At 41.7% G+C, this 23,391-nt stretch overlaps 2 protein-coding genes and 1 long non-coding RNA gene across 3 annotated transcripts; all 3 read right to left on the bottom strand.

Annotated features, from left to right (window-relative positions):
• Positions 1–479: 479 nt before the first annotated feature.
• Positions 480–2,251, bottom strand: LOC144003367 (uncharacterized). The gene is made up of 3 exons (XR_013278953.1): positions 1,838–2,251; positions 1,405–1,527; positions 480–1,249 (listed from the first exon to the last, which is right to left on the bottom strand). It is a non-coding gene; the product is annotated as an uncharacterized LOC144003367 (long non-coding RNA).
• A 147-nt stretch (positions 2,252–2,398) lies between these two features.
• Positions 2,399–7,292, bottom strand: LOC144003262 (uncharacterized). The gene is made up of 3 exons (XM_077499330.1): positions 7,009–7,292; positions 6,463–6,711; positions 2,399–5,067 (listed from the first exon to the last, which is right to left on the bottom strand). The coding sequence occupies exons 1-3, from the start codon at positions 7,184–7,186 to the stop codon at positions 4,223–4,225; spliced, it is 1,272 nt and encodes a 423-aa protein (XP_077355456.1). The 5' UTR covers positions 7,187–7,292; the 3' UTR covers positions 2,399–4,222.
• Positions 7,293–22,133: 14,841 nt separating this feature from the next.
• LOC144003340 (nanos homolog 3-like) lies at positions 22,134–23,140 on the bottom strand. Its single transcript, XM_077499495.1, has one exon. It carries the CDS (start codon positions 23,004–23,006, stop codon positions 22,410–22,412), a length of 597 nt encoding a protein of 198 aa, XP_077355621.1. The 5' UTR covers positions 23,007–23,140; the 3' UTR covers positions 22,134–22,409.
• Positions 23,141–23,391: the final 251 nt, after the last annotated feature.

The following is a 23,391-nucleotide window of genomic DNA, read 5'->3' as shown; positions in this document are numbered from 1 at the left end:
CTAGTATTGTTAAAATATGAGGATTACAGTTAGGTCAGCAAGTTAGCTAAACCTCTGTGTTTATAGCTAGCTAAACATTAGTGGGGGGGTTTTGTCTTTGAAAGCATCAGCGCAGTCATTGTTATTCTTTGTCCATCATAAAAAAATATTCATGTCACCCTCGCCATGGATGTAGTTAAGGTTATATGGCTGTAACTAGCTAGTTAATGCTGCATTATTGTAATAGTTTTTCCAAAACAAACACCTAATGCTATGTGTTTTCAATCAGTTCACTAGGTTTTTGCGCTCACATTGTTGCTCACGCTTTTTGCACACCCTGGACCTGCACTGTGCAAGAAGTGATGACATTTACCCCACAAGCATGCCTCAGCAGTGGCACAAAGCCAGGGGTAAAAATAAATAAATACTGGTCAACCTGTGAGCCTGGTAGCCAAGGCTAAAGGCAAGAGCTATATGCACAACAAGTACATTTTCTTTTTTTAATCCTTCAATTGTACAGAAACACTATCAATCACTCCATGAAACTGCACCTGAGATAGAAATTTGAGGCAAGAAATATGCAGTGGGGTGTGGTCTAAGCCACCAGGTGAGATTCCAGTAGGTTGGATCAGCCAGTCAGAATCAAGTTGCTGTGAAAAATATTGTATGTTTTCCTCACGGGTTTATTGAGGTTTCATTAAAATTGGATATTTATACATTCTGAATGGTCTTTCCAATCTATAAAAGGAGAAAATACACAAACAAACAAAAATATTAAACAAGGATAAAGCCACATCTGCATTTTTACAGCATCTTCCATGTTTCGGATTTGCAAAATTCTTCACAGTAAAAATATCAACTTAAAATGTTAGTACTGTAATGTAGTTGTCATGTGATGTGATTACTGTCTCTAGCTGTAGGTCACTACATACCAGATGTGATGTTTGATTACCAATCTTGTATTAGGAATTTGACACGATATTTAACTTTTTTATTTTAGAAATTTCATTAAAACAAACAGCTGATTTAGTTTTCTTTTTAAGTGTGCTAATTGTGTTTTCGGACTTTCGATTTCAGTTTCTTTTAAGGACAATTTAATTTCATATTGTCATTTTCTTCTTCCAATTTCTTCTCCTCTTCAGTGCTCTGTCCCTCCTCAGGGTCGTTTTCCAGATGGCTTCTAGGAAGTAGGGGGTGTTCATGATTTTCTGTTTCAGCATCAGCAGCTGTGGACCTGGAAACTCCTGGCTCCTGCACATGGACTCTGCATCTGTACACATTTTTTGCATATGAAATGGCAAATTTTATTAATTCATTGTCACTTTACCTGGTACTCGAGTGTCTCACAAGCTGTTCATATTTATTTTAATATTTTATTTGCATTTCAACTCAAATATTGACGTAATGTTAGAACGTTAAGTCTACCGTTTTGTTTTTGTGTGTGCGTGGCTTTCAACAGCCTTCGAGCTGCTCCCTTGTCTGGTTCAACACTTGTACAGCAAGCACAAGGTTGGGATACTCCGGAGACGGGTGTCTGTTCACAAAATGCTGCATGAAAAATGAAAACAAGATAAGGTCGGGGCACTTATTAGGACGCTAAGTTTGCCAAAATTGACGAAGCTTTGTGTTAACGTTAGCTCGCAACATTTAGACAAATGCAAAAGCTAACAGAAGACATTAAACTAACATTAACCACTGACTGAACAAGCTTAACTGATGGCAATGGCATTCTTGTAATATATATTATTCATTAATAGTAACTACAATAACTTTGATATTGTTTTGTGACAGTTATATCCCCGAAAGCAAACTACACCACAGCTAGCTAGTTAGCCCGATAGAGTTAGCATAGTCTTACCTTAGCACAGTCCGATTTACATACTCGGTAGGCACACCGCTTAATCATTTTGGAGGTCCGGAGCTTGTTAATGGTTGTCACTCTTCTTCCGTAAAGTTTTATGGTGGTTAGCAGTCTCGTAAGCCATCAAATAAAATCAATCAGACTATGGGCATCATCGAGAGCTGAGTAAAGCTTGACGGACTATGCTTACATAGCAACGGTTGCTAAATGTGTGATTGGTCAATGCTCGTTTGGGGGGCGGAGTTTGCGAAAGGTCAATTAGCAATCAGGACTGCAGCATATAAGTGTCTTGAGCCTCCTCCTCTGTGTTTGGCGAATGGAGAACCTTGAAGAGAGCAACCTGAGAAGGAAAAGTGTAAGAGTGAGAGGAGAAGCAAGAGGAGGACATAGAGGAGCAGAAGAACAGAGAGGAGCAGGAGGACAGGGAGAAGGAGCAGTAAGAAGACAGAGAACTATTATATCCAATGAGATTTGTGCCACTGTGATAGACCATGTGCTGAACCATGTGTGGCAAGGGAGGCACTTAAATTTGTTGGACACAAGAGGCACGAGGAGTGGTTCAAATAGATATACAAATTTATTTTATTTAGACAAAAAGTTAAAATCCACAGTATAATAAGACTTGCCAATTAAGAATTACAGGACTGGAGCGCAAAGTAAAAACGTAGTGGGGGGGGGGGGGGCGCTGATGGGAGGGGGAGGGGGGGCCTTAAAAACAAAGACACTCCACGCCCCAATAACACACAAACGGGGTGGGGGGACCTTAAACCGCACTGCACAGCAATCCAGGGACCCCCACGCCAGCCTTCTGCAAACAGAAGAAAACAATTTCAATAAATAGAATAAATTAATTACAAAAATAAAAGAAATAAAAGACAGATGAGACAGTCCCAATAAAATCAAGTTGAGAGAACAGACAATAGGAGTGGACGATGCCGAGTATGGTCAGGTGACTCCAATCCCACTGCTTGGGGCATGGCAGTACACTCCACAAATTGTCTGAAACTTGTCTGAACTAAAACCCACACAAGCAAAGCAGCAGCGTTGCGGGGCTGGTTCCGTGGCTCACTGTAGTCAGTCTCCGCAGATATCTGTGTGTTGAAAATACTGGAGAGAGAAATGGAGGAAGCGCAGAAGCACACGACAGCTCACCAGCTAAACTGGCAAATGCCAACCAACCACTTAGCCAATGGGAAGCACCACCACAGCTACTAAATAGATTAACCCAGACCACAAGGGCGTCTGGAGGAGAGGCACAATAGAGGAAATGAGGAACCCTAAAAGGAGGCGGACCTCAGAGCCAAAGAGCAAGTTGAGGGCAGGTACCAACTGACTCCTTTATATAGGGAGGGCGCTCATGCTGATTGGCTAGGGATTTAAGATATTGCCACACGCTTCCCACCGGGTGGAGCATTATCTCATCCTGCCACACATGGCTTGAGGGAGGCTGGCTTGATGTGGAAGTAGTCCCCCTTCAAGGATGATCAGGCTGCAACGGATACCGACTGAATGGGCAACAATTTACATAGTTTGTGAAAGAATATTAACTAGAATAGTGCGAAAGTCTATTTAGGAAGTTGAAGCACTGCGAGAAGACGTCCTCGGGGAAAGTGGGTCCTCATCCAAACGCAGCCCAGTAGGTCAGAGCAGCCATCTCCATGGCGGCAACTTCAAGGTGATAGTCCGCCCTGAATCTCATCCCGGCAAACCAGCGCAGAACCCGTAAAGCAGCATCCAAATCAATACGTGACACCTACCCCCTGCAAGCCGTATGGAGAAGGGAGGGAAAGAATGTGGCGGCAGTCACTCGGCCCACATAATTCAGCCAAATGCAAGTGTATAAAATTGAGTCTTAAGATGTGATTTAAATGTTTCTACAGAGGTAGCAGCTCTGACCTCCAAGGGAGGGGCAGCAGAGCACTGGAGCCCGGATTAAAAACGCTCTTGAACCATCGGACTTCTTTTTGACTCTTGGAATCACCAAAAGACCAGCGTGTTGTGAACGAAGGTTTTGTGTCCGAACGTACAGTACTATTAAATCGACGAGATTGGAAGGCGCCAAGCCATGTAATATTTGTATGCAAGTAACAGTACCTTAAAATCTCAGACGATGGCCTTGCCTGCTACGGATTTGACTTCCCATTGATATTTTAACAGTACTTGAAAATTTCAGGTTCATATCTTGACCACTCCGGTGGTTTGTTTTGGTAGTCTTCACTCTCCACAGAAACACCAGTCATCAGTATGTGATGTACTGTATCAAACAGTCTGTGATCTGCATAAGACACAGCAGTATTGGGGGTAAATTGGGGAACATTATAAAACATTTCATCTCCCTTGTTGTGTGGAGTCATAGCGAAACCAGCACAAACTGAACCGGGCCTACGAGGGTTTCTCTGCCTTGTGTGTTCTCATGTGCCCGACCATATGTTGCTTTTGAGAGAACTCCCTACCACAAACTAAGCAACTAAAGGGTTTCTCTCCTGTGTGTATTCTCATGTGTGTGGAGAGATGATGCTTTTGAGATAATTTCTTACCACATACTGGGCAACTAAAGGGTTTCGCTCCTGTGTGTGTTCTCATGTGTCTGACCATGTGTTGCTTTTGAGAGAACTCCCTATCACAAGCTGAGCAACTAAAGGGTTTGTCTTTTTTGTGTGTTTTCACGTGCCTGACCAGATATTTCTTTAGAGAGAATTTATTTCCACAAACTAAGCAACTAAAGGGTTTCTCACTCGTGTGTATTCTCATATGTTGCTGCAATATTGATTTCGTTGTCAAACTTTTACCGCACACTGAGCATGGAAAACCCTTTTTCCATATTCGTATCTTGTTTTTGTTGCAGATTTTCTCCTTCTCAGAGCACTTCCACTGCTTGTTGTCACCTTCACAGTCTGTGTTGCTCCTCAAATGTTCTTCAATGTCATCATTGTCAGACAGTGGAGCGATGAGGGCGTCTGGTGTTGGTCCTGCACAGTGGTCTCCACTTGGGCTGTCATGATGAAGCTGTGACCACTTGGGGGCTTTGTCTTGGTCATCTTCACTCTCCACAGAAACAACAGTCAGTGGAAATGTGCCCACTTCAGCCTCTTCCTCTTCAACATGGTAAAACTGCAGAGCTGCAGGTTCCTCTTTAACATGGATGGGCTGTACATCCTTTTGCTCCAAAATGGAGCTCTCCCTCTGCGGCACAGGGGGATGTTCTTGACAATCCAACTGTTGGACATCTGCGAGACACAAGTCAATTGTGTTATGATACTTACTGGCATACATTCAAAAATATTTTCCAACAGAAACATCATTTTAGCAGACATTCAGACAGTTTGCCCATTAGCTAATAGTTACTTGAGTCGCAAGGAACGTTGGACCATTAAAAATAAAAAAAAATGTTGGCAAAGACACATTTACGAAACACATACTAGATGAAAGTGAATAGAGCGAGGCAGGGAAGTTTAGCGTTTTTAGCGTTGATTAATTATTCAGTTTAAAAAAAAAAAACGAACGTTTACACAGCAAGTCTTAATGCTCAATTACAACTTCTTGATGAAATCTTTTTTTTTTTTTTTTTTTTGAGTCTGCATTTCAATTACCTATTAATTGTGACCGCAGTCTGTCGGCTATGTCTACCATATGCGTCCGCAATTTGACCCGCATGCACAGAAGAAGAGGCAACGTCACTCACAACTCCGTGTTAACGGAAGTAAATAAGTATGTTCCAGCCTGTCAGGGCCACAGACTTTTACCTCTTAAAAAAAGAAGGGAAAAAAAAACAGTAATATTGAGGTTCAACATGAGGTAAACTTTGCAATGTATGAGTTACGGACCCCGAAAAAATGGGGGTGATTTAAATTTAAAACATTATAAATCAGGCTGTTTCTACGAAGTACTGTCTCAAATGTTCTCTAATTTCAACACTGTAAACTGTATAGGATCGTATGACGAGAAACGTTTCTTGGGAGGAGCAATATGGCGGCCTCACGGCTTCAAAAGTCTTTGCCTATCGGCTATTCAGATCAGGGGTTCGTCTTCTTCGCTGATTGTTCTTCTACGATTTCTGTTTACTCCCTATGACAGAGCTACAGCGCCACTCCAGACTTGGCATATGAATTACAGCCATTAAACGTCCTAGGTGTCTTCATTTGGACACTCACAAGTCAGGAGACTTTTCTGTCTGTACAAGATTTATTTCAGGAATTTGCTTCGATGTGAACAGGGCCTGAGAGTACACCAGTTTGTCAGACTATTCCTCTTGCTAAGATCCTCTTTGCCCAACTAGTCTCGGCCTATTCCTTGCCTCGCCTTTGATTCCTGTCTCGCCTCGATCTTGTGCTTGTTTGAGGCTTTTTTTGTAAGTATTCCTGTTTCAGTAGTTTAATTCTTGCCTTTTTTCAAGCTCTTCTTGTTAGATCTTTTCCGCATTGGGTGACGTGTGTTCATTGTTATTTATTATTCTTGCTCTTGCAAGCTCTTTTTGTGAAGTACTTCCAGAAATTGTTAGCTTGCGATTTTCTTTGCTAATCCCTGCAAGTGTACTCTTGTATTTTTTGCAGCTGTGTATTGCAATAAATTTTGGCAAACTTGAACAAAACACTTTTTGGAGCATTTCGATGGTCTGCTGTCACCTTCACGGTCTGCATTGCTCCTCAAAGCCTTGTTTTCTTCTACGTCGTCGCTTTGTGAAAGTGGATCTTGGAGGTCTTCTGGCGCTGATTCTCCACGCTGCTCTCCACTGCGACTATGATGAGGAAGCTCGGCTGGTTGCTCTTGTGGCAACATAATCGCACTGGCCTCCTTCTCTTCCTTAAGGGGGCGCTGTGGATGCTCACGCAGCCGAGGGTGATGAGCATGATGAGAGATCATCCTCTGCACATCTAAAGGATGTGAGCAAAACAAACATTTCAGCTCATATTGGTCAAATATTCATAGTATAAAACAAAGGAGCGCCCCCTGTTCTTTTTGAGAGGGTTAAGTATTTTGGAGTTTACATCACATCAACACAACAGTGCGCTCCGCTAAAGTTTCCCCCACACCGTAACTTCCGGGTATTGTACATCAAAAACGAAAGTGCTACATGCATCCAGTCCATGGGTGTAGTGTACTTTTTTTTCTTACACTCTTATTAGCTAATAAACGCCTGTAAATGTTAATTGGAAGTTTAGTGAACATACCTTCCATGCGTATGACAACTTGACTCTTGCAAACAGCTTCCACTTTTTGTCGGTGTCGCTCGGTCTCCTCTCTCGCTCGACAAAGTTGCTCCTCGTACGACGCTATCGCCGCTTCAAACAGTCCTAAGATTTCGTCGGCGGCCGCAATCAGTCGCTCCCTTACCAAATCTTTCAGCATTTTGATGTATGTGTCTGGGCGAAGGCTCACGTGAACACAAGACACAAGCTGAACCTCTTGATGCTGTTAAAAACCGGATGTTATGCGGGCTCTTAACAGGAAGTGTTTTTTGTTTTTTTGTTTTTTTAAACGTTGCTTTTTTTTTTTGTTGCAACATGTCTTTTTCTGGCGACAAACACGTTTTAAAATCCCATTTATTTAATTAATTTGGACGGAATTCACGAAAATTGCAGCCAAGTCAAACAGCCAAAAAAGAAAATACTATGCAGAGACTATTTATATTAAGGGAAAAAAAAAAAAAAAACTCGAGCCCCTTTTATTTGCTTTAGATTTTATATTTGGTGTTATTTTGTTTGTTTTCGTTCCTTGTATTATATAGGTACACTGTGCAACCTTATGTTCTATATGGTATTTGTGTTTATATTGTTCATGTATATTGTTATACAGTACTTTTTACTGTTTATGGACCTTGTTATAAATAAAGCATTAAAAATAAAAAAAGGAATAAAAACAAGTGGAGAATCCTCGGGTGTCTCGGATCAACTTTGACAAATTTGACCTCTACTTTTAAGTCCGATGTACTTTAGAGTGGCGCGGTGACCTAGTGGTTACTAGGGGTGTGCTCAAAAAATCGATACGGCAATATATCGTTGCAGGCCTCATTACAATACACGTATCGATACGCAGGCGTCAGAATCGATATTGCTTGTTAACTTTAAATAGGCAGTTATCGTTTGCCATTGCAGCTTGCATTGTACCTAAAGAATAAAAAAACAGCAGCGTCTTTGAAGTTAATTGCCTTCAATTAATGCAAAAATAGCTCACCAGTGATTGGACACTGTGTCTTGCTAAGAAAAATTAAAGCAGAGGAAGAATATCAACATTTATTTACTTATAAACTTAACATGGCGCGTGTCTCATGTGGGATACATATGTATCGCAATACGTATCGTATCGTGGCCCCTGTATCGTGATACGTATCGTATCGTGAGGTTGGCGGAAATACCCAGCCCTAGTGGTTACCACGTCCGCGTCCCAGTTCTGAGGACTCCGGTTCAAATCCAGGCTCTGGCCTTCCTGGGTGGAGTTTGCATGTTCTCCCCGTGCCCGTGTGGGTCTTCTCCGGGTACTCCGGTCTCCTCCCACATTCCGAAGACATGCATGGCAGGTTAATTGGGCGCTCCGAATTGTCCCGAGGTGTGCTTATGAGTGTGGATGGTTTGTGTGCCCTGTGATTGGCGGGCAACCGGTCCAGGCCAGGGTGTCCCCCGCCTGCTGTCCAAAAACCAGCTGAGATAGGCGCCAACTAACTAGTTGTTTTTTTTCCCTCCCCGTTCATTAGAATTTCATTCAAAGCACAGTGTTTTACTTATCCTATTAAACATTCTTTTCTGTTACCACTGCACTGATTGTTCCTCTCGCAAACCAATCAGACAAGTCATATAATTTAACAGAGCATTTTGTGCTTTATCTTCCAATAATGTAATTATTAATTACTAATTATAGTAAAATGTAATTCACAGGGTTTTCGACGATTGCCAAATGACAGACGCTCAAAATCCATTGATCTCTAGTAATTTTAAGAAATAAATGTGATATCATTAGACAGAGCGTCATTAAATCCAAATTTTGTTGAAAAAAAAAAAAAAAAAAGTTCTGTGGGAGAAAAAAAATAAGATGTGAAGACTCCGTCTGGGCAGAGTCAAATGTTAAAAGGTCCACCTCACGATGAGCCACACCTCGAACTGCACTCTTCAGCCAGGGCTACTTGAAATAGAAGGTAGTAAGTATACTGCCTTTCATATTCACATTTCCACCCATTTTTACTGTAATAACTCATTCACTCCCAGAGATTTTTACAGAAGCAATCCCGTTTGCTCCCGGCTGCTTTACTGGATTTTGACTTATTTGCAAGGCCCACAGAATATTATGTTCTATTGTTATAAAAACATGGAACCTATCAAAAGAAAGATTAAAGTCTCTTCTTTCATCAGGGAAAAAAAAGTATATTTCTATCTGTTTCTGTTTTGCAGCAATTAGCATTAGAAGAGAGCTAAGTTTCATCAGTTTTCACAAATATAAAATTATGAGCAATTGAGCTTTTTTTTTTTTCTCAACATGGCCCTGGTTGATCTCCTTTGCTCTGCTGCCACCAGCTGGCCGTTTGCGTAATAACTACCATTTCTGCAATTGTTCTTTGCTGTTGAGAGGCTGCATCAAAGCCTTCTATATGCTCTAGCATAAAAAAATAAAATAAAAGATTAAAAAAAATAAAAAATAAAAAAGCAAAAACGTATAAAACATTTTCAAAATACGTATTTACACATTATTGGGAGCAAATGAGTTTTAATGATAAAAGGGCTGAAGTTTGCAGATATTTGGAACCCACAAAGAATATTCAAGAATAATTGAAAATAAATAAATAAATAAATACTGGTCGCACATGTGTGCGTAGATGAACAATTTACTTGCACAGTCCCAAATTTGAGGGAAGAATTGTCACCGTATACAACACGGGGCAGTCTGGAGCCCTGCATATTAGGCCTGCAGTCTCGTGAGCCACATTGTCTGGTGTATATAACTGATCTAACCGGCACAAAACAGTTTAATTTTGCTGAGCATAATAAACAATGTATAAGCATGCACGCACACACACCTCATTTCATTTAACTTGGAGGCTGTAATGTAAGAAAATTGACTTTTTTTTAAGGAAAAGAGAAAGAGCTTGATACATTTACAAGGTACATTACATATCTTCACACCTATGAAATTTCAGGAAAATAGTATGTGTTCTGCATTGGCCACTGTATTTGGGGAAATTGGGGAACACTAGAAAACTTTCAATCTCCCTTCTGTGTCCTCATGTGTATAGTCAAAGTGGACCCAGCACAAATTGAACGATTAGAAGGGTTTCCCTTTTGTGTGTGTTCTCATGTGCCTGACCATATCTTGCTTTCGAGAGAATTTCTTACCACAAACCGAGCAACTAAATGGTTTTTCTCCCGTGTGTGTTCTCATGTGTGTTACCATAACATGCTTTTGAGATACTTTCTTACCACAAATTGAACAACGAAAGGGTTTCTCACCCGTGTGTGTTATCATGTGCCTGACCAGATTTCCTTTTTGATAGAATTTCATATCACAAACGGAGCAACTAAAGGGTTTCTCGCCTGTGTGTGTTTGCCTGTGTGTGACCAGATTCGACTTTAGAGAGAATTTCTTACCACAAACTGAGCATCTAAAGGGTTTTTCTCCTGTGTGTGTTCTCATATGTTGCTGCAATATTGATTTCGTTGTCAAACTTTTACCACACACTGAGCATGGAAAACCCTTTTTCTGCATTCGTCTCGTGCTCTTGTTGCAGATTTTCTCTTTTTCAGAGCATTTCAACTGCTCGTTGTCACCTTCACAGTCTGTGTCGCTCCTCAAATGTTCTTCCACGTCCTCACTGTCAGACAGTGGAGCGATGAGGCCGTCTGGAGGGGGTCCCCCACAGTGGTCTCCACTTGGGCTGTCATGATGAAGCCACTCGGGTAGTTTGTGTTGGTTGTCTTCACTCTCCACAGAAACAGCAGTCAGTGGAAACGTGCCCACTTTAGCCTCTTCCTCTTCAACATGGGGAAACTGCGGAGCTGCAGCTTCCACTTTAACATGAATGGGCTGTGGAGACTTTTGCCCCAAAATGGAGCTTTCCACCTGCGGCTCAGGGGGATGTTCTTGACAACCAACCGGCTGTTCAATGTCTGTAAAACACAAGTCCATTTTCTTATTTTTCAACAGAAACATCATTATGTGATGGAGTAGTAATCTTTCAGAGTGAACATATTGGTGAACAGCCCAAGCACACATTCAGACAAGGTTGCTCATAAGCCAATATAGGCCATCGGCTAGCTCTCAGAAAGTGCCTAGAAAATTACTTTCGTTCCAGCGCCTGGGAAATATATATATATTTTTTATTATTATTTTTTTTTTTGGTAAACTTGGTAAACATCCTTCCCAACAAGTTCCACAAGCAGATTCCATGCAGTTAGTGAGTAATTATCTTATAAAATCTGGGAATTTATGAGGAAAACCCCCCAAAACATTTTAGCCTCTGTAACCACTTTTGACTACAATTGACCTTACCGTGACACACCCCTCCCCGCCCACTATATGCGGCAAGCAGCCCCCTCGGATATTTACACGTTGAGATGAGCTAAAGTGCATCCACAGTAATGGAAAAGTCAAATCTACCTTGTGATTACTCGGTCAGGTATTTTCAGGACGCTGATATTTTTCTTCGAAGCTTGCGGATGGGTTTTACATTTTTAGTAAAGGGTGTAAATGAATTATGAGAAATGGCCACTAGGTGGCAGTTGTGTACCGTCAGCCTGGGGTGAGGGTAATTAAGGTTAAAAGGTGTCACCTGCTCAGGGGGCAGTCGGCTTCACTCATTGTTTGGCACGTTAAACATGCTGCTCCGTGTGGTGTTTGCTTCGGCAGTTTCCATGGCTATTTTATTATGACGATTGTTTTTGATTATCTGTTCACGTATTGTTTATTTGTGTAGGATGTGGATCCCCCTGAAGTGATTGTTTCAACTGTTTTAGCACCCTTGGTTTATGGAACAAGGTGTGTTATTTTGTCTTGAATTATTTGTTAAAGGATTGTGATGGCTGTTTTAATATTAGATTAAATGTATGTTTTATAATTTGTAAATTGCTTATATTATCTATTATTAAAGTTTGTGTAGTTAATTATGTAGGTTTTTGTTGAAAATGTGATATTGACCCTTTGCTTTTTTTTTGTATTTCCGTTTCATAGTTTTCACGGTGTCGGAAAATAAAACGCCTGTATGAAACTCCACATGTTCTCATTGAGGCCAAGGGCAGCTACAAAGGGTATTTTCACTCCCTCACCATGCAACTTTGCCCACAAACAAAGCAAATACACATTGCTGGCAGCTGCCACAGAAGTCATAAAAGACAGTCGCCTCACTCACTTCGACCAATTGTTGGCAAAACCGAAGTTTTTGGACATAATTCCTGTCAAGCAGGCTAAGAATGAATTTATATTACCTCATAGTTTCAATGTTTTGTTGGCATTTATAGTAAACAGTAAGTCACCAAAGGTGTGGATGGTTAGCTACAGACTTAGTAGTTTATGGTCATTTTGGAGGGATTCAGCTGGTTTGATCCAGCGCAGTCATTTTTTCGTAGTTTGAGGGTTTAAGGAAGGATTGCTTTGGTTGTCCGTAGCAATACTCACGTGCCGGCGCAGACATGATGTCTTGCGTCTTGATTGGTTTACTAGGTCATGTGGGCGTGATCAATTATCTCTGAAAGTAAAAATGGGTCAAGCTTAATATTCCATTCTTTCAGGCAATGAAATAAATATTTCATATGTGGAATATGAGAGATCGAAGCACTAGATGTGAAAGAGTCATTGAAAAAAGGTCATAAAAAACGTGTTATTGAAGCAAGCGTAGAATGGGGCCCAGGTTTTCAAGTAAACTTGAATATTAATTTTATAAACAGAAATGAATACATTTCTCCAAATAAGTTACAAACGATCTTTAATCAAAGTTAAATTGCATCATCGTCACTGTCATCAAGGGTGCCCTCTTTACTAGCATCAATGGAAACATATTGTGACAATTCTGGCAACCACGTAGCTCAGTGCAATGCATGTTTGAATATTAACAGGAGCCGTTTTAAAGCACTTCCTCCTGTTTTACACTTACAACTAATGAGCTTCAGCACCTCCCTTGGAGTAGGATCATTAGTCGGCCAATGGATGGATAGCCGTTTTTCATGGCTATACCAGCCATGGCCTTCCGGTGATATTTATTCAATTAGAGAAATTCATGTACCATAATACAGCAAGAGTGAAAAGTACTTGAAGAAATTGCTACATAGGTACTGTGAGTCAGAGTGATTTTATTTATATATTTTTTTTTAAGCATAAAAATATGATAAATGTTTTTTTTTGTTTTTTGTTTTCCCCCCCACCTGTTAATGACCCCAAAGCGCTTCACACTGGCATGGCATTAACTATGGAGTTAAATTAGGGTCAAAGGTTTTGTACTTGAAAAAATAAAACTCTAAACTGAAAATTGTTGTGTTGATCTTGAATTTCAGAAAAAATATAAAAAGGTATTCAAAATAAAAAATATGCATGTGAAAAGTTTTTTCGGGTCATAATTAATTTTGATTCACTTCGGTCCTGACTTTGAATAAATTATTTATTTTCATTTTTTGCTTCCATATATATTTTGATTATTTTTTTCAGTTGCATGTTTTTTTTTGTTTTTTGTTTTTTTCAGATTCAGATCTTATTTTTTGGGTTTCAACACATTTTTTCAGTTTCAAAACTTTTTTTTTTCCACTTTCAAATCGTTTTTCACTTTCAGATCGTTTTTTTTTTCAGTTTCGTTTTTTTTTTTTTTTTTTTTTTTTTTCTTTCTTTCTTTTCAGTTTCAGACTTTTGACCTGAATGTTACGTGGGGGTGTGGTGTCAACTGAGCGGGACGTGGAATCATGAGTGACAGCTCCACAAAAGCGCTTTGGGAACACCCCCAAGTGACAGTGCCTTCAGGGAACGTAGCAATTAAAAGAACATATATACACCATATTCGCGTGTTTGGCAGCATGTGAATTAATGCCAGTGACAAAATTCCACTTCAAAGTCTGTTTTAGACAGTACTAAGCACCAATTACGGTCTAGCAGCAATAGGTTGTGCCAGGTTTGCCGTACAACAGCGACGTTTAAGCGTCTTAATGTGTCCGATGTCGATGTCGGCATTTTGAACGCATCGTATTCTCCCGCTGGCGTCCGGCCGGTTGCCGTCAGGACAACCGAATGCACGGGTGAGACATGCTAAATAAGTGTTGCAAAATCATAACAAACAGTAAGGGGCTGTTTTTGTGACAATGTAGTGATTAGAACATAATTCACCCACGGAACCTTGGGACGAAGGAGGAGTTGGATGGGATGAAAGGATGAAAGGATAAAAGAACAAAATGTTGGTAGGTCTGTGAGCCTCGCGCAGAGTGAGTTGCTGTTGTTGCTGTTAAACGCTGAGAAGCTGATGTCAATAAATCGCCGGTCTTTGGCTCCGGACTTCAACACTCTGTCTCCGACTCCCGTCACTACTCGCTACATTGGTGACCCCGACATCCACTTCGTTGACGTTTCCGAGGCTGATAATTTGATCGAACTGAGCGACATGGCGAACTCCGCTGAGTTACCGGAGTTTTGGGAGTTGACTGCGGCGACGTGGTTTGTACAAGCTGAAGCTCAGTTTGCCATCCGGGGAATTACGGACGATTCCACGCGCAACTACCACGTCGTGACCGCGCTCGGGAGCTCCACGGCGGCCAGAGCCGTGAGTTTTATCACCTCTCCCCCGGCACGGGATATGTACGCGGGGCTCAAAGCGTACCTCCTTAAGACCTTCGAGCTGTCACGGCCGGAAAGGGCTCGCCGCCTTTTCGCCATCCAGGGCCTGGGGGACAGTAAGCCGTCCGAGCTAATGGAAAAAATGCTGAACCTGCTTGGCGCGGAGGAGCCAAACTTTTTGTTTATTGAACTGTTTCTGCGCCACATGCCTCCTCATGTCCAGACAGCGCTAGCGAACACTACCATCTCCGAGCCACGTGCTCTGGTGGAGGAAGCTGACCGTTTTTGCCTGGCCACCCAGCGTTACAACCACGAGGTCTTGGCCTCTGCACGCGCCTTCCCATTCCCGGCGACCGCAACTGCACCTCATAAGGCACGCGCTGCCGTGGATGGCCGATCAGCCCCTGGCTTATGCTATTTTCACGCACGTTTTGGAACCAAGGCGAAGAGGGGCCACGCCCCTTGCTCCTTTGTTGCGTCGGGAAACGGCAACGCCTCCACTCAGTTGCAGCTGTGAGTGGGGGCGCAGAGTGCCGGCTGCTGTTTGTTATGGACACCCTCTCCAGACTCAAATTCCTTTGTGACTCCGGGGCCCGCAGAAGCGTGTTGCCTGCCTCGGCTGAAGATGCTGCCGGGGGCACTCACGGCCCGCACCTGTCAGCGGCCAACGATGCACCTATCCGGACCTACGGCACTAAGACAATGGATGTATGTTTCATTGTCTGTCCAGGGCAGCCGTCAACACGGTACAGCTGGGCCTCGACTTTTCCCGGATGGCGGCCGACCAGGCTTCCGACCGTGACACCCAGTCGCTTTGGGGCTCCGACACCGGGTTGCAAGTTAAATGTTGACCTGGCCGGACCCTTGGACGTGCCCCGCGCCCCCGCCGCGGCTGCCCCCCCTGGGCTGCGCCTTGTGGACCGTGTGGGGTACCTTCCAGCTGTTCCTGCATCCCCGCCAGTTGGTGCGCGGGACTGTTCTGGTGTTTCGGCGGTGTCCCTCCCACCCTCGCTCACTGGGTCCTGTACCCGCAGGGGTCGGGCAGTTTTGCCGCCCTGTCATCCGGAGTTTGATTGTGGGTGAATTCTGGGGGGGCTTGTGTAGTGATTAGAACATAATTCACCCACGGAACCTTGGGACGAAGGAGGAGTTGGATGGGATGAAAGGATAAAAGAACAAAATGTTGGTAGGTCTGTGAGCCTCGCGCAGAGTGAGTTGCTGTTGTTGCTGTTAAACGCTGAGAAGCTGATGTCAATAAATCGCCGGTCTTTGGCTCCGGACTTCAACACTCTGTCTCCGACTCCCGTCACTACTCGCTACAACATATTTTTTGGCATGACGCATTATAAATGGGATACTTTGTCAAAGCTGACCTAACGTTAGCATGAAGTATTGGCCACAAGCAAGCACTGCGTTGTAAACAACTGAGGTAAAGCTAGCCACCTTTTGTTTTTACGCGGTCAACTCCGCCGCACTTAATTTTTTTCTGTTCGCCCTTTTGTAGGATTTACGTTAGTGTGCTCGAAGAGACACTTTCACGGAGAACGACGTCCGCTTTTCAAAATAAAGGATCGGTTTTCAAAAATACAATTCAATTCAAACGCAGTTTAAAAGATGTTTGTTTTTATTATTATTATTGTCAGTTTAAAATATGTTTCACTATAACACAGTACCAATTCACATTTCACTGGGAATGCACTCTTCTGGGGTGATATTGAGCAATAACATTGATATGTACAATATTAAGTTAATTTAAAATGAAGGAAAGGTTGAAATGGAGAAAAAAAAAAGAGGTGTGTGTCATTGAGCAGACATTTCACTATGAGCCATTACTAATTTGGGGCCAATAGGTCACATGACCTAGAAGCTATTAAGCAAAAATGCTAATATTTATAGAAAGGTGTGCATCATATATCAGACATGCCACTATGATGCAGCATTGTTTTGGGGTGTCAATAGGTCACATGGTCTGGTCCGCAGGGTGTCCGGGCTCTCCCTCAAGAGCTCGGCTATCAGGGAGGGACTCAGTTGAGCCGCTGCTCCTCCGCATCGAGAGGAGATGTTTGAGGCGTCTCAGCCATCTGTCTCCGATGCCAACTGGACGCCTCCCTGGAGAGGTGTTCCGGGCACGTCCCAACGGCAAGAGGCCACGGGGATGACTCAGGACACACTGAAGACACTATATCTCTCAGCTGGCCTGGGAACACCTTGGGATCCCGCCTGAGAAGCTAGATGAAGTGGCTGGGGAGAGAGAAGTAAATCCTACAAAAGGGCGAACAGAAAAAAAATGAAGTGCGGCGGAGTAGACCGCGTAAAAACAAAAGGTGGCTAGCTTTACCTCAGTTGTTTACAAACGCAGTGCTTGCTTGTCGCTGATACTTCCTGCTAACGTTAGCTCAGCTTTGACAAAGTCCCCCATTTATAATGCGTCACACCAAAAAATATGTTGTCACAAAAACAGCCCCGTTCTGTTTATGATTTTGCAACACTTATTTAGCTTGTCTCACCTGTGCATTTGGTTGTCCTGACGGTAACTGGCCGGACGCCAGCGGGAGAATACGATGCGTTCAAAATGCCGACATCGACATCGGACACATTAAGACGCTTAAACGTCGCTGTTGTACGGCAAACCTGGCACAACCTATTGCTGCTAAACCATAATTGGTGCTCAGTACTGTCTAAAACAGACTTTGAAGTGGAATTTTGTCACTGATATCAATTCACATGCTGCCAAACACACGAATATGGTGTATATATGTTGAGTTCTTTTAATTGCTACGTTCCCTGAAGGCACTGTCACTTGGGGGTGTTCCCAAAGCGCTTTTGTGTAGCTGTCACTCATGATTCCACGTCCTGCTCAGTTGACACCACACCCCCACGTAACATTCGGGTCAAAAGTCTGAAACTGAAAAGAAAAAAAAAAAAAAGAAACTGGAAAAAAAAAGATCTGAAAGTGAAAAACGATTTGAAAGTGAAAAAAAAAAGTTTTGAAACTGAAAAATGCGTTGAAACCCAAAAAAATAAGATCTGAATCTGAAAAGAAAAAAACATGCAACTGAAAAAAATAAGACCTCAAATGTCAAAATATATATGGAAGCAAAAATTGAAAATAAAAAATTTATTCAAAGTCAGGACCGAAGTGAATCAAAATTAATTTTGACCCGAAAAAACTTTTCACATGCTTATTTTTATTTTGAATACGTTTTTATATTTTGTGAAATTCAAGATCAACACAACAATTTTCAGTTTCAAGTTTAATTTTTTCAAGTACAAAACTTTTGGCCCTAATTTAACTCCATAATTAACCTTTTAATAGCGCAGCAACAGCAGTAATTGGGTGTTTGGTACCTTGCTCAAGGACATTTCGACATGGACACAAGGGCGGTGGATCGAACCCACAAATTCTGGGCTGGGAGATGCCCACCCTACCACTGAAATATGCCGCCCCTGAATACTGCTTAAGAAAATGACATGAAAATATAAGAAAACGAATAATTTGGAAACTGATCCAACGATTCATGCTTCTGCACAGTTTCCTTGAACATCTTTATAGAATCTAGACTGCTCATGCGCATTAGTTCTTGGTTGTCCAAAATCCTCTTGACAATCACTGAATCACAGAAGACCTTGTACGTGGTGTCAAATGGCAATCTTCCCCTGTAGAATTAACCCGATATTATGCATGTAAAATCCCTGCAGGATTCATCCAAATATTCACATTATTCCCAGTAGTACATACTAGGGATGTCACAATAAGGGAAATATGGTGATATTGTGATATTAAAACTGCCACAATATCGTCGTCGTCATGTTCACAATATTTAAAAGGAACACATCTGTTAAAAAAAAGTCAGGTTGATTTCCATTTGTGCAGTTCTAGCACCCTCTAGTGGCTAGTTTATTAGTGCAATTTAATTTTCATTATGGATGTTTTGGCATTCTATGTTTAAAATCTATGCTAATTGTAAAGATGAAGGGGAACATAATATACCTGTGAAGCAAATCAATATGTGGGGGAACTCAATGTGTGTGTGCATTAACAAAATAACAATAATAATAATAATAAACAATAAAAATAACATAACATTGATGTTATGTACAAAAGCACAATATTGTGCTTTTTTAGTACGTGTTCTTTTTTTTTATGATATTGTGACCTTTTTTAAATATTGCCAACCTCCCCACAATATTGTGATAATTATCGTATCCTGAGCTTCATATCGTGATAATATCGTATCGTGACATTTGGATATCGTCACATCCCTAGTACATACCTCTCTCTTTATGGTGGATGCTTGGAAATGGAGTGAGTGTAGGCTCTGCAGCAGCTATAGTGGTACTTTTTTCTTGTTCTTTTTTTTTTTTTTTTAAGTTTTGTTGAATTGCAGGCAAACAGCTGATGCCTCTATGCATGTAACGTTGTTTATTTTATATTACAAACCTGCTTCAGTGCAAGGGATGCATTTCTCCTTTTGTAAAATTTTGTTTGCCTATTACAGAACCATAACGGTTAATAATAATGTTGCCCAACACCCCCAGGACGTGACATCCCAATCGCTCGTGTTTGGCTAGTCAACTACATACAGTCACAAATATGAATGTACTCACCACTATGAAGGTGGTTAATTTGTCTGTTTTTGGAGTCTTTGCTTGCCATAATACAGCTGACGATGGTATGTGATACGCTTGTAACAAGTAGGATGGTAGCTGGGGATGTTTTCTATCTCAGTGTCCCTTTCAGCGCTATCCACACTTTCGCGGTCTTTCTACACGTGTCCCGTCTTACTTTAGTTAAAAGACATGATTTCTCACTGCAGTGGCCCGAAACATGCATACAGCAAGCTACATTTTGCTCACAATCAGGCCACGAAGACGGCCGCTTACGATGCGGAAGCGTTATCATTGTGCACGCTGAAGCCCAATGATCTGAATAACGACTGCGCAACAGATAGCTCTCACCGCTCAAGCAGAGCTCGATAGCGGAAGCTCGGATTAATTTCAAAATAAAAGACTAAAGTTCACTCAATTTCAAAAATAAAATTAAACGTAATGCTCATGCGTACGTCGATTAACGGAAGTTCTCGATCTTGAGCGAAAGCGCCAGAAGAGTATTTAGTTTAACAGCGAAATATAATCAAGCATAGCTGTATATGTCTTTTTTTTTTTTTTTTTTTTTATAAAATAAGGTAAGTTATTTTGATCTAAGCCAACGTGAGTCCAACAAAATAACTTTAAAATAACTATATATTTAAAATGAATGTTTAAATACACAAATGTGTACATAATAAATAAGATAAGAACATGCATGAAGATTTAAGATGTGACGTGCAAGAGAAGGAATAAGTGTCTATGTCTATTTCTTCTATGCTAGGAGGCCCTTGCAAGTAAAAAGTATATTGGAACATCAAGCAACAACAAATATAGGCATTGTTAAAATAGCCAAGCATTGACTTTGTAATTTGAGGAAAATGGCGATTGATCATGAGTCCAGTAAATTGGACTTTAGACATCATTAGCTGTATAGTGACTCTAACTTATTAGGGTTGCAAACGTTGTTGCTTTTGAAAATACTTAATCTGCATTTTGTTTTTTTATTTAAATCATTTTTATTAGCAATATTTTATGGATTTTAGTATTTGAGAATAAGAATCCCAGTCCTTATGTTTTGTAGTGGTCAAGTGCAGAACATGCTAGCAAAACTTACAGGATAGTCGACCAAATACCATCTGACTCAAGTGGGGATGATGACAGCGGCAGTGATTATGGGTGAAAATTACTATCTGTACTTCATAAAAACTTTTCATTGGGTAAATGTTTTTGCAATACATGTAGTCTAAACACAATGTTAAAAATCAAACAGACATTTTCTATAGTGTTTACACTATTTTTTGTATTTAATCTTTTCTTACAACCGTATTTCATCAGTTGGTCAAATGCACATTATCCACCCAAGTGGACATGTCACCAACTCCTTTTTAAAGTGTATGTTTAAAAAAAAAAATGAAGTTTTTTTTTTTTCATGCCTAAAGAATAAAAACTGAGTAAAAAAAAATAAAAATACAAAAATCCTGATGTAAGTTATCGTAATTTGTGAATTGAAGGGTTAAGTGGAAGGATGCACTGGTGATTTCCTCATCTCAAACAATTGATTGAAACAAAAGTTAACAATGGCAGGTATGTACACCACAACAACAAAAATTCAACGTCTCAATAACTCGTCATAGGCCCTTGAGCATCAATTACCGCTTGACAATGACATCTCATGCTGTTCACAAGTCGACTCATTAGTCTGCTGAATTATGATAGCATCCTACACTCAGCGGATCCCACAGGTTTTCAATAAAATTCAGGTCTGGAAAAAGTGCAGGAAATTCCATTTGAGGTTCCCCAGTCTCCAACAGGAATTCCTTGATGATGCCACCTTGAGCTGGAGCATTGCCATTTGTGAATTTTGCCGTTAAGCTCCTCGTTAGAGAACAGCAACTTGTGCAAAAAGTACTGAAACATTTTTAACAGTTGGCCGTGTGGATTCAAAAGCTTAGTGGAGGTCACATTAACTTCACCTGTAAAGATTTGAATGCATTTTAGACTCGTCCTGAAATTTCACCTGAAAGACAAATATTCCTAACTTCTTGTGAGTAGTCTATGTCTGCTTGTAAGATTTGTTTCCCTTGCTGAGTTGGAGATCTGACTTCAGAAAGAGGATTGATTAAAATTCTGACTCAGAGGTACAAATTCTGACATTTTCTGTGTACCTTAAACACATCAGTAATTGTAGCGGATGGGAGAGGAACGTTGCCGTGGTAAAAGTGCATGGGAAGGAACGTGGTCTTTATGAAACTGAGGGGAACGTGTCCCCCGCGTCCTCAGTGCCAACTGCACCTAAATGTCAGACTTTGTTGTAGTTGCTAGACTGATAACGTGTCACTAGTATAGTACCTTTTATTTCCTGCCACCCCCTGACCACCACAGGTAAAACTGTCTCGAACCGCACTGGGTGCGTGGAAAATGAAACAAAGGGAGAAAATATGATTTGTTCCTTAAACGAAACAAGTGCATGTGCAAATGTCATTCATGCTAAACACTGTTAATTGTTCAAAAACTTTTTTCTGCACATTTTGTATTGTTAATAAACAGCATATTGTGTGCAAAAAATCTCCTATGTGCTCAATATGTAGTTAAATATATAGCAGTATTTAGAGACTCCTGAACGAATTATTTGGCATAATCTTTAGTTATCCTGAAGTATCCTTGGCCACCACCTTGTGTTTCGGTTGCTACCCACCACAAACCTGCCTATGTGTTGTTAATAATATTCAAAATACATTTGCATGATTGCACTGTCAGTATACATACAAACACTGTAGCAATATTTTTGGTGTAACATAACACAGATGATACAATACAAAATGGTACAGTGTTTGTACACCCTCACAGTGCCTGATAGTGTTTCAAACGTGATTTTTCCCATGCTGCATATAATTACATGAACATTTTGTGAAGTAAAGCTAGGTTCATTATTAACAAATTATTTCACATCAAAAGCAAAAGATCAAACAACACAAAGTGTCGGTTTTACAATCAGTTATAATTGGGTATCGTTACACATTAACACACACTTTTTCTTCACAAAGAGGTACTTTAAGTTTTTCAGGACACATGCATCATCCTGAAAATAACCTTCCATAACAGGTTTGCACACCACAAAACAAGAACAAGGAAGGAACGAGCCGACCACGTCTTCAAACGTATCAGTACTTAAAACAGAAACTACACACACATGCATTTGGGGGGGGGGGGGGGGGGTGCTCGCACGTGACAGTCTATGTCAAATGTCAGCCGATCATCGACGTCTGGACTGAACGTAAACCGAGCTGTACACGCCGTCAACCTTTGGGCAGAAGCGCTTGGTGTGGGCTTTGGCCCCAGTGGCGCCGCACAGTGGGCACACGTACTGGCGCAGGAAGGGGCACAGAACCTCTCCAGCAAGATTCTTCAGCCAGTGAGAACTGTAGACAAATTCACTCTCCCCGTTGTGCTTACAAAAACTGCAGCTCATGCTCGCACCTGCATGAGACGGAGGCTCCTGCTCGGGTCTCTGCTGACGTGCGCTACTCATGCGATGCCGCGGACCGCTGGTCCCTCCTCCCATGCCAGAAACGGTCAACAGCTCCCACTGGCCGTCAACTGGCTGTCGCCTGGAGAAGGAGAAGCCTGGACCTTCAGCAACAACAGCTGCAGCACCTTTGGCCTCGGGCTCGCTTCTTTCTGCGAGTGCGTCGACGCGCAAAAACGCAAAAACCGCACCGACGTCATCGTCCACTTTAGAGGCCGCTGGGCGAGACTGCTTGGAGGTTTTGCCATCCAGTATTCGTTGCATTTCACCCGACAGACCCATGTAGTCTTTCCAAGGCAGGAAACGTTTGTCGTTACACTCCATGATGGGAAGCTTCAAAAGTCGAACCAAATTACTTGTGGCGTTTTCAGGTCCAACTGCTCCCTTGTCGGTGGCAAAGCAAGTGGCTGTGGATTTTGCCCCGCCCCTCAGGCGGCGCGGCGTCTGCCGCCGGGCTTTGATTAGTTAATTGATGACACGTGTGCCTCGCGCAAGGGGCCCCACAGACACACGCCGAAAGAAAAACAAAAAAGACACGTGATGCTAAAGCCCCGCCCAACTCTTCAAGCAACCCTGAGTCTGCTGTTGTGAGTGGGTCATAACAGAATTGGAGCACATTTTCTGCACTGATTTCTGCATTTTGACATTTGAAATCATCTATGCACACAATTCACAAACATGCACAAGTGTAATTTTTAGCTGTAGCCTA

This window comes from Festucalex cinctus, chromosome 1 (genome assembly GCF_051991245.1).
Source record: "Festucalex cinctus isolate MCC-2025b chromosome 1, RoL_Fcin_1.0, whole genome shotgun sequence".
Lineage (NCBI taxonomy): Eukaryota > Metazoa > Chordata > Actinopteri > Syngnathiformes > Syngnathidae > Festucalex > Festucalex cinctus.
Note: the sequence above shows the minus strand (reverse complement) of the source record. Positions and strands in the feature narration are given on the sequence as shown.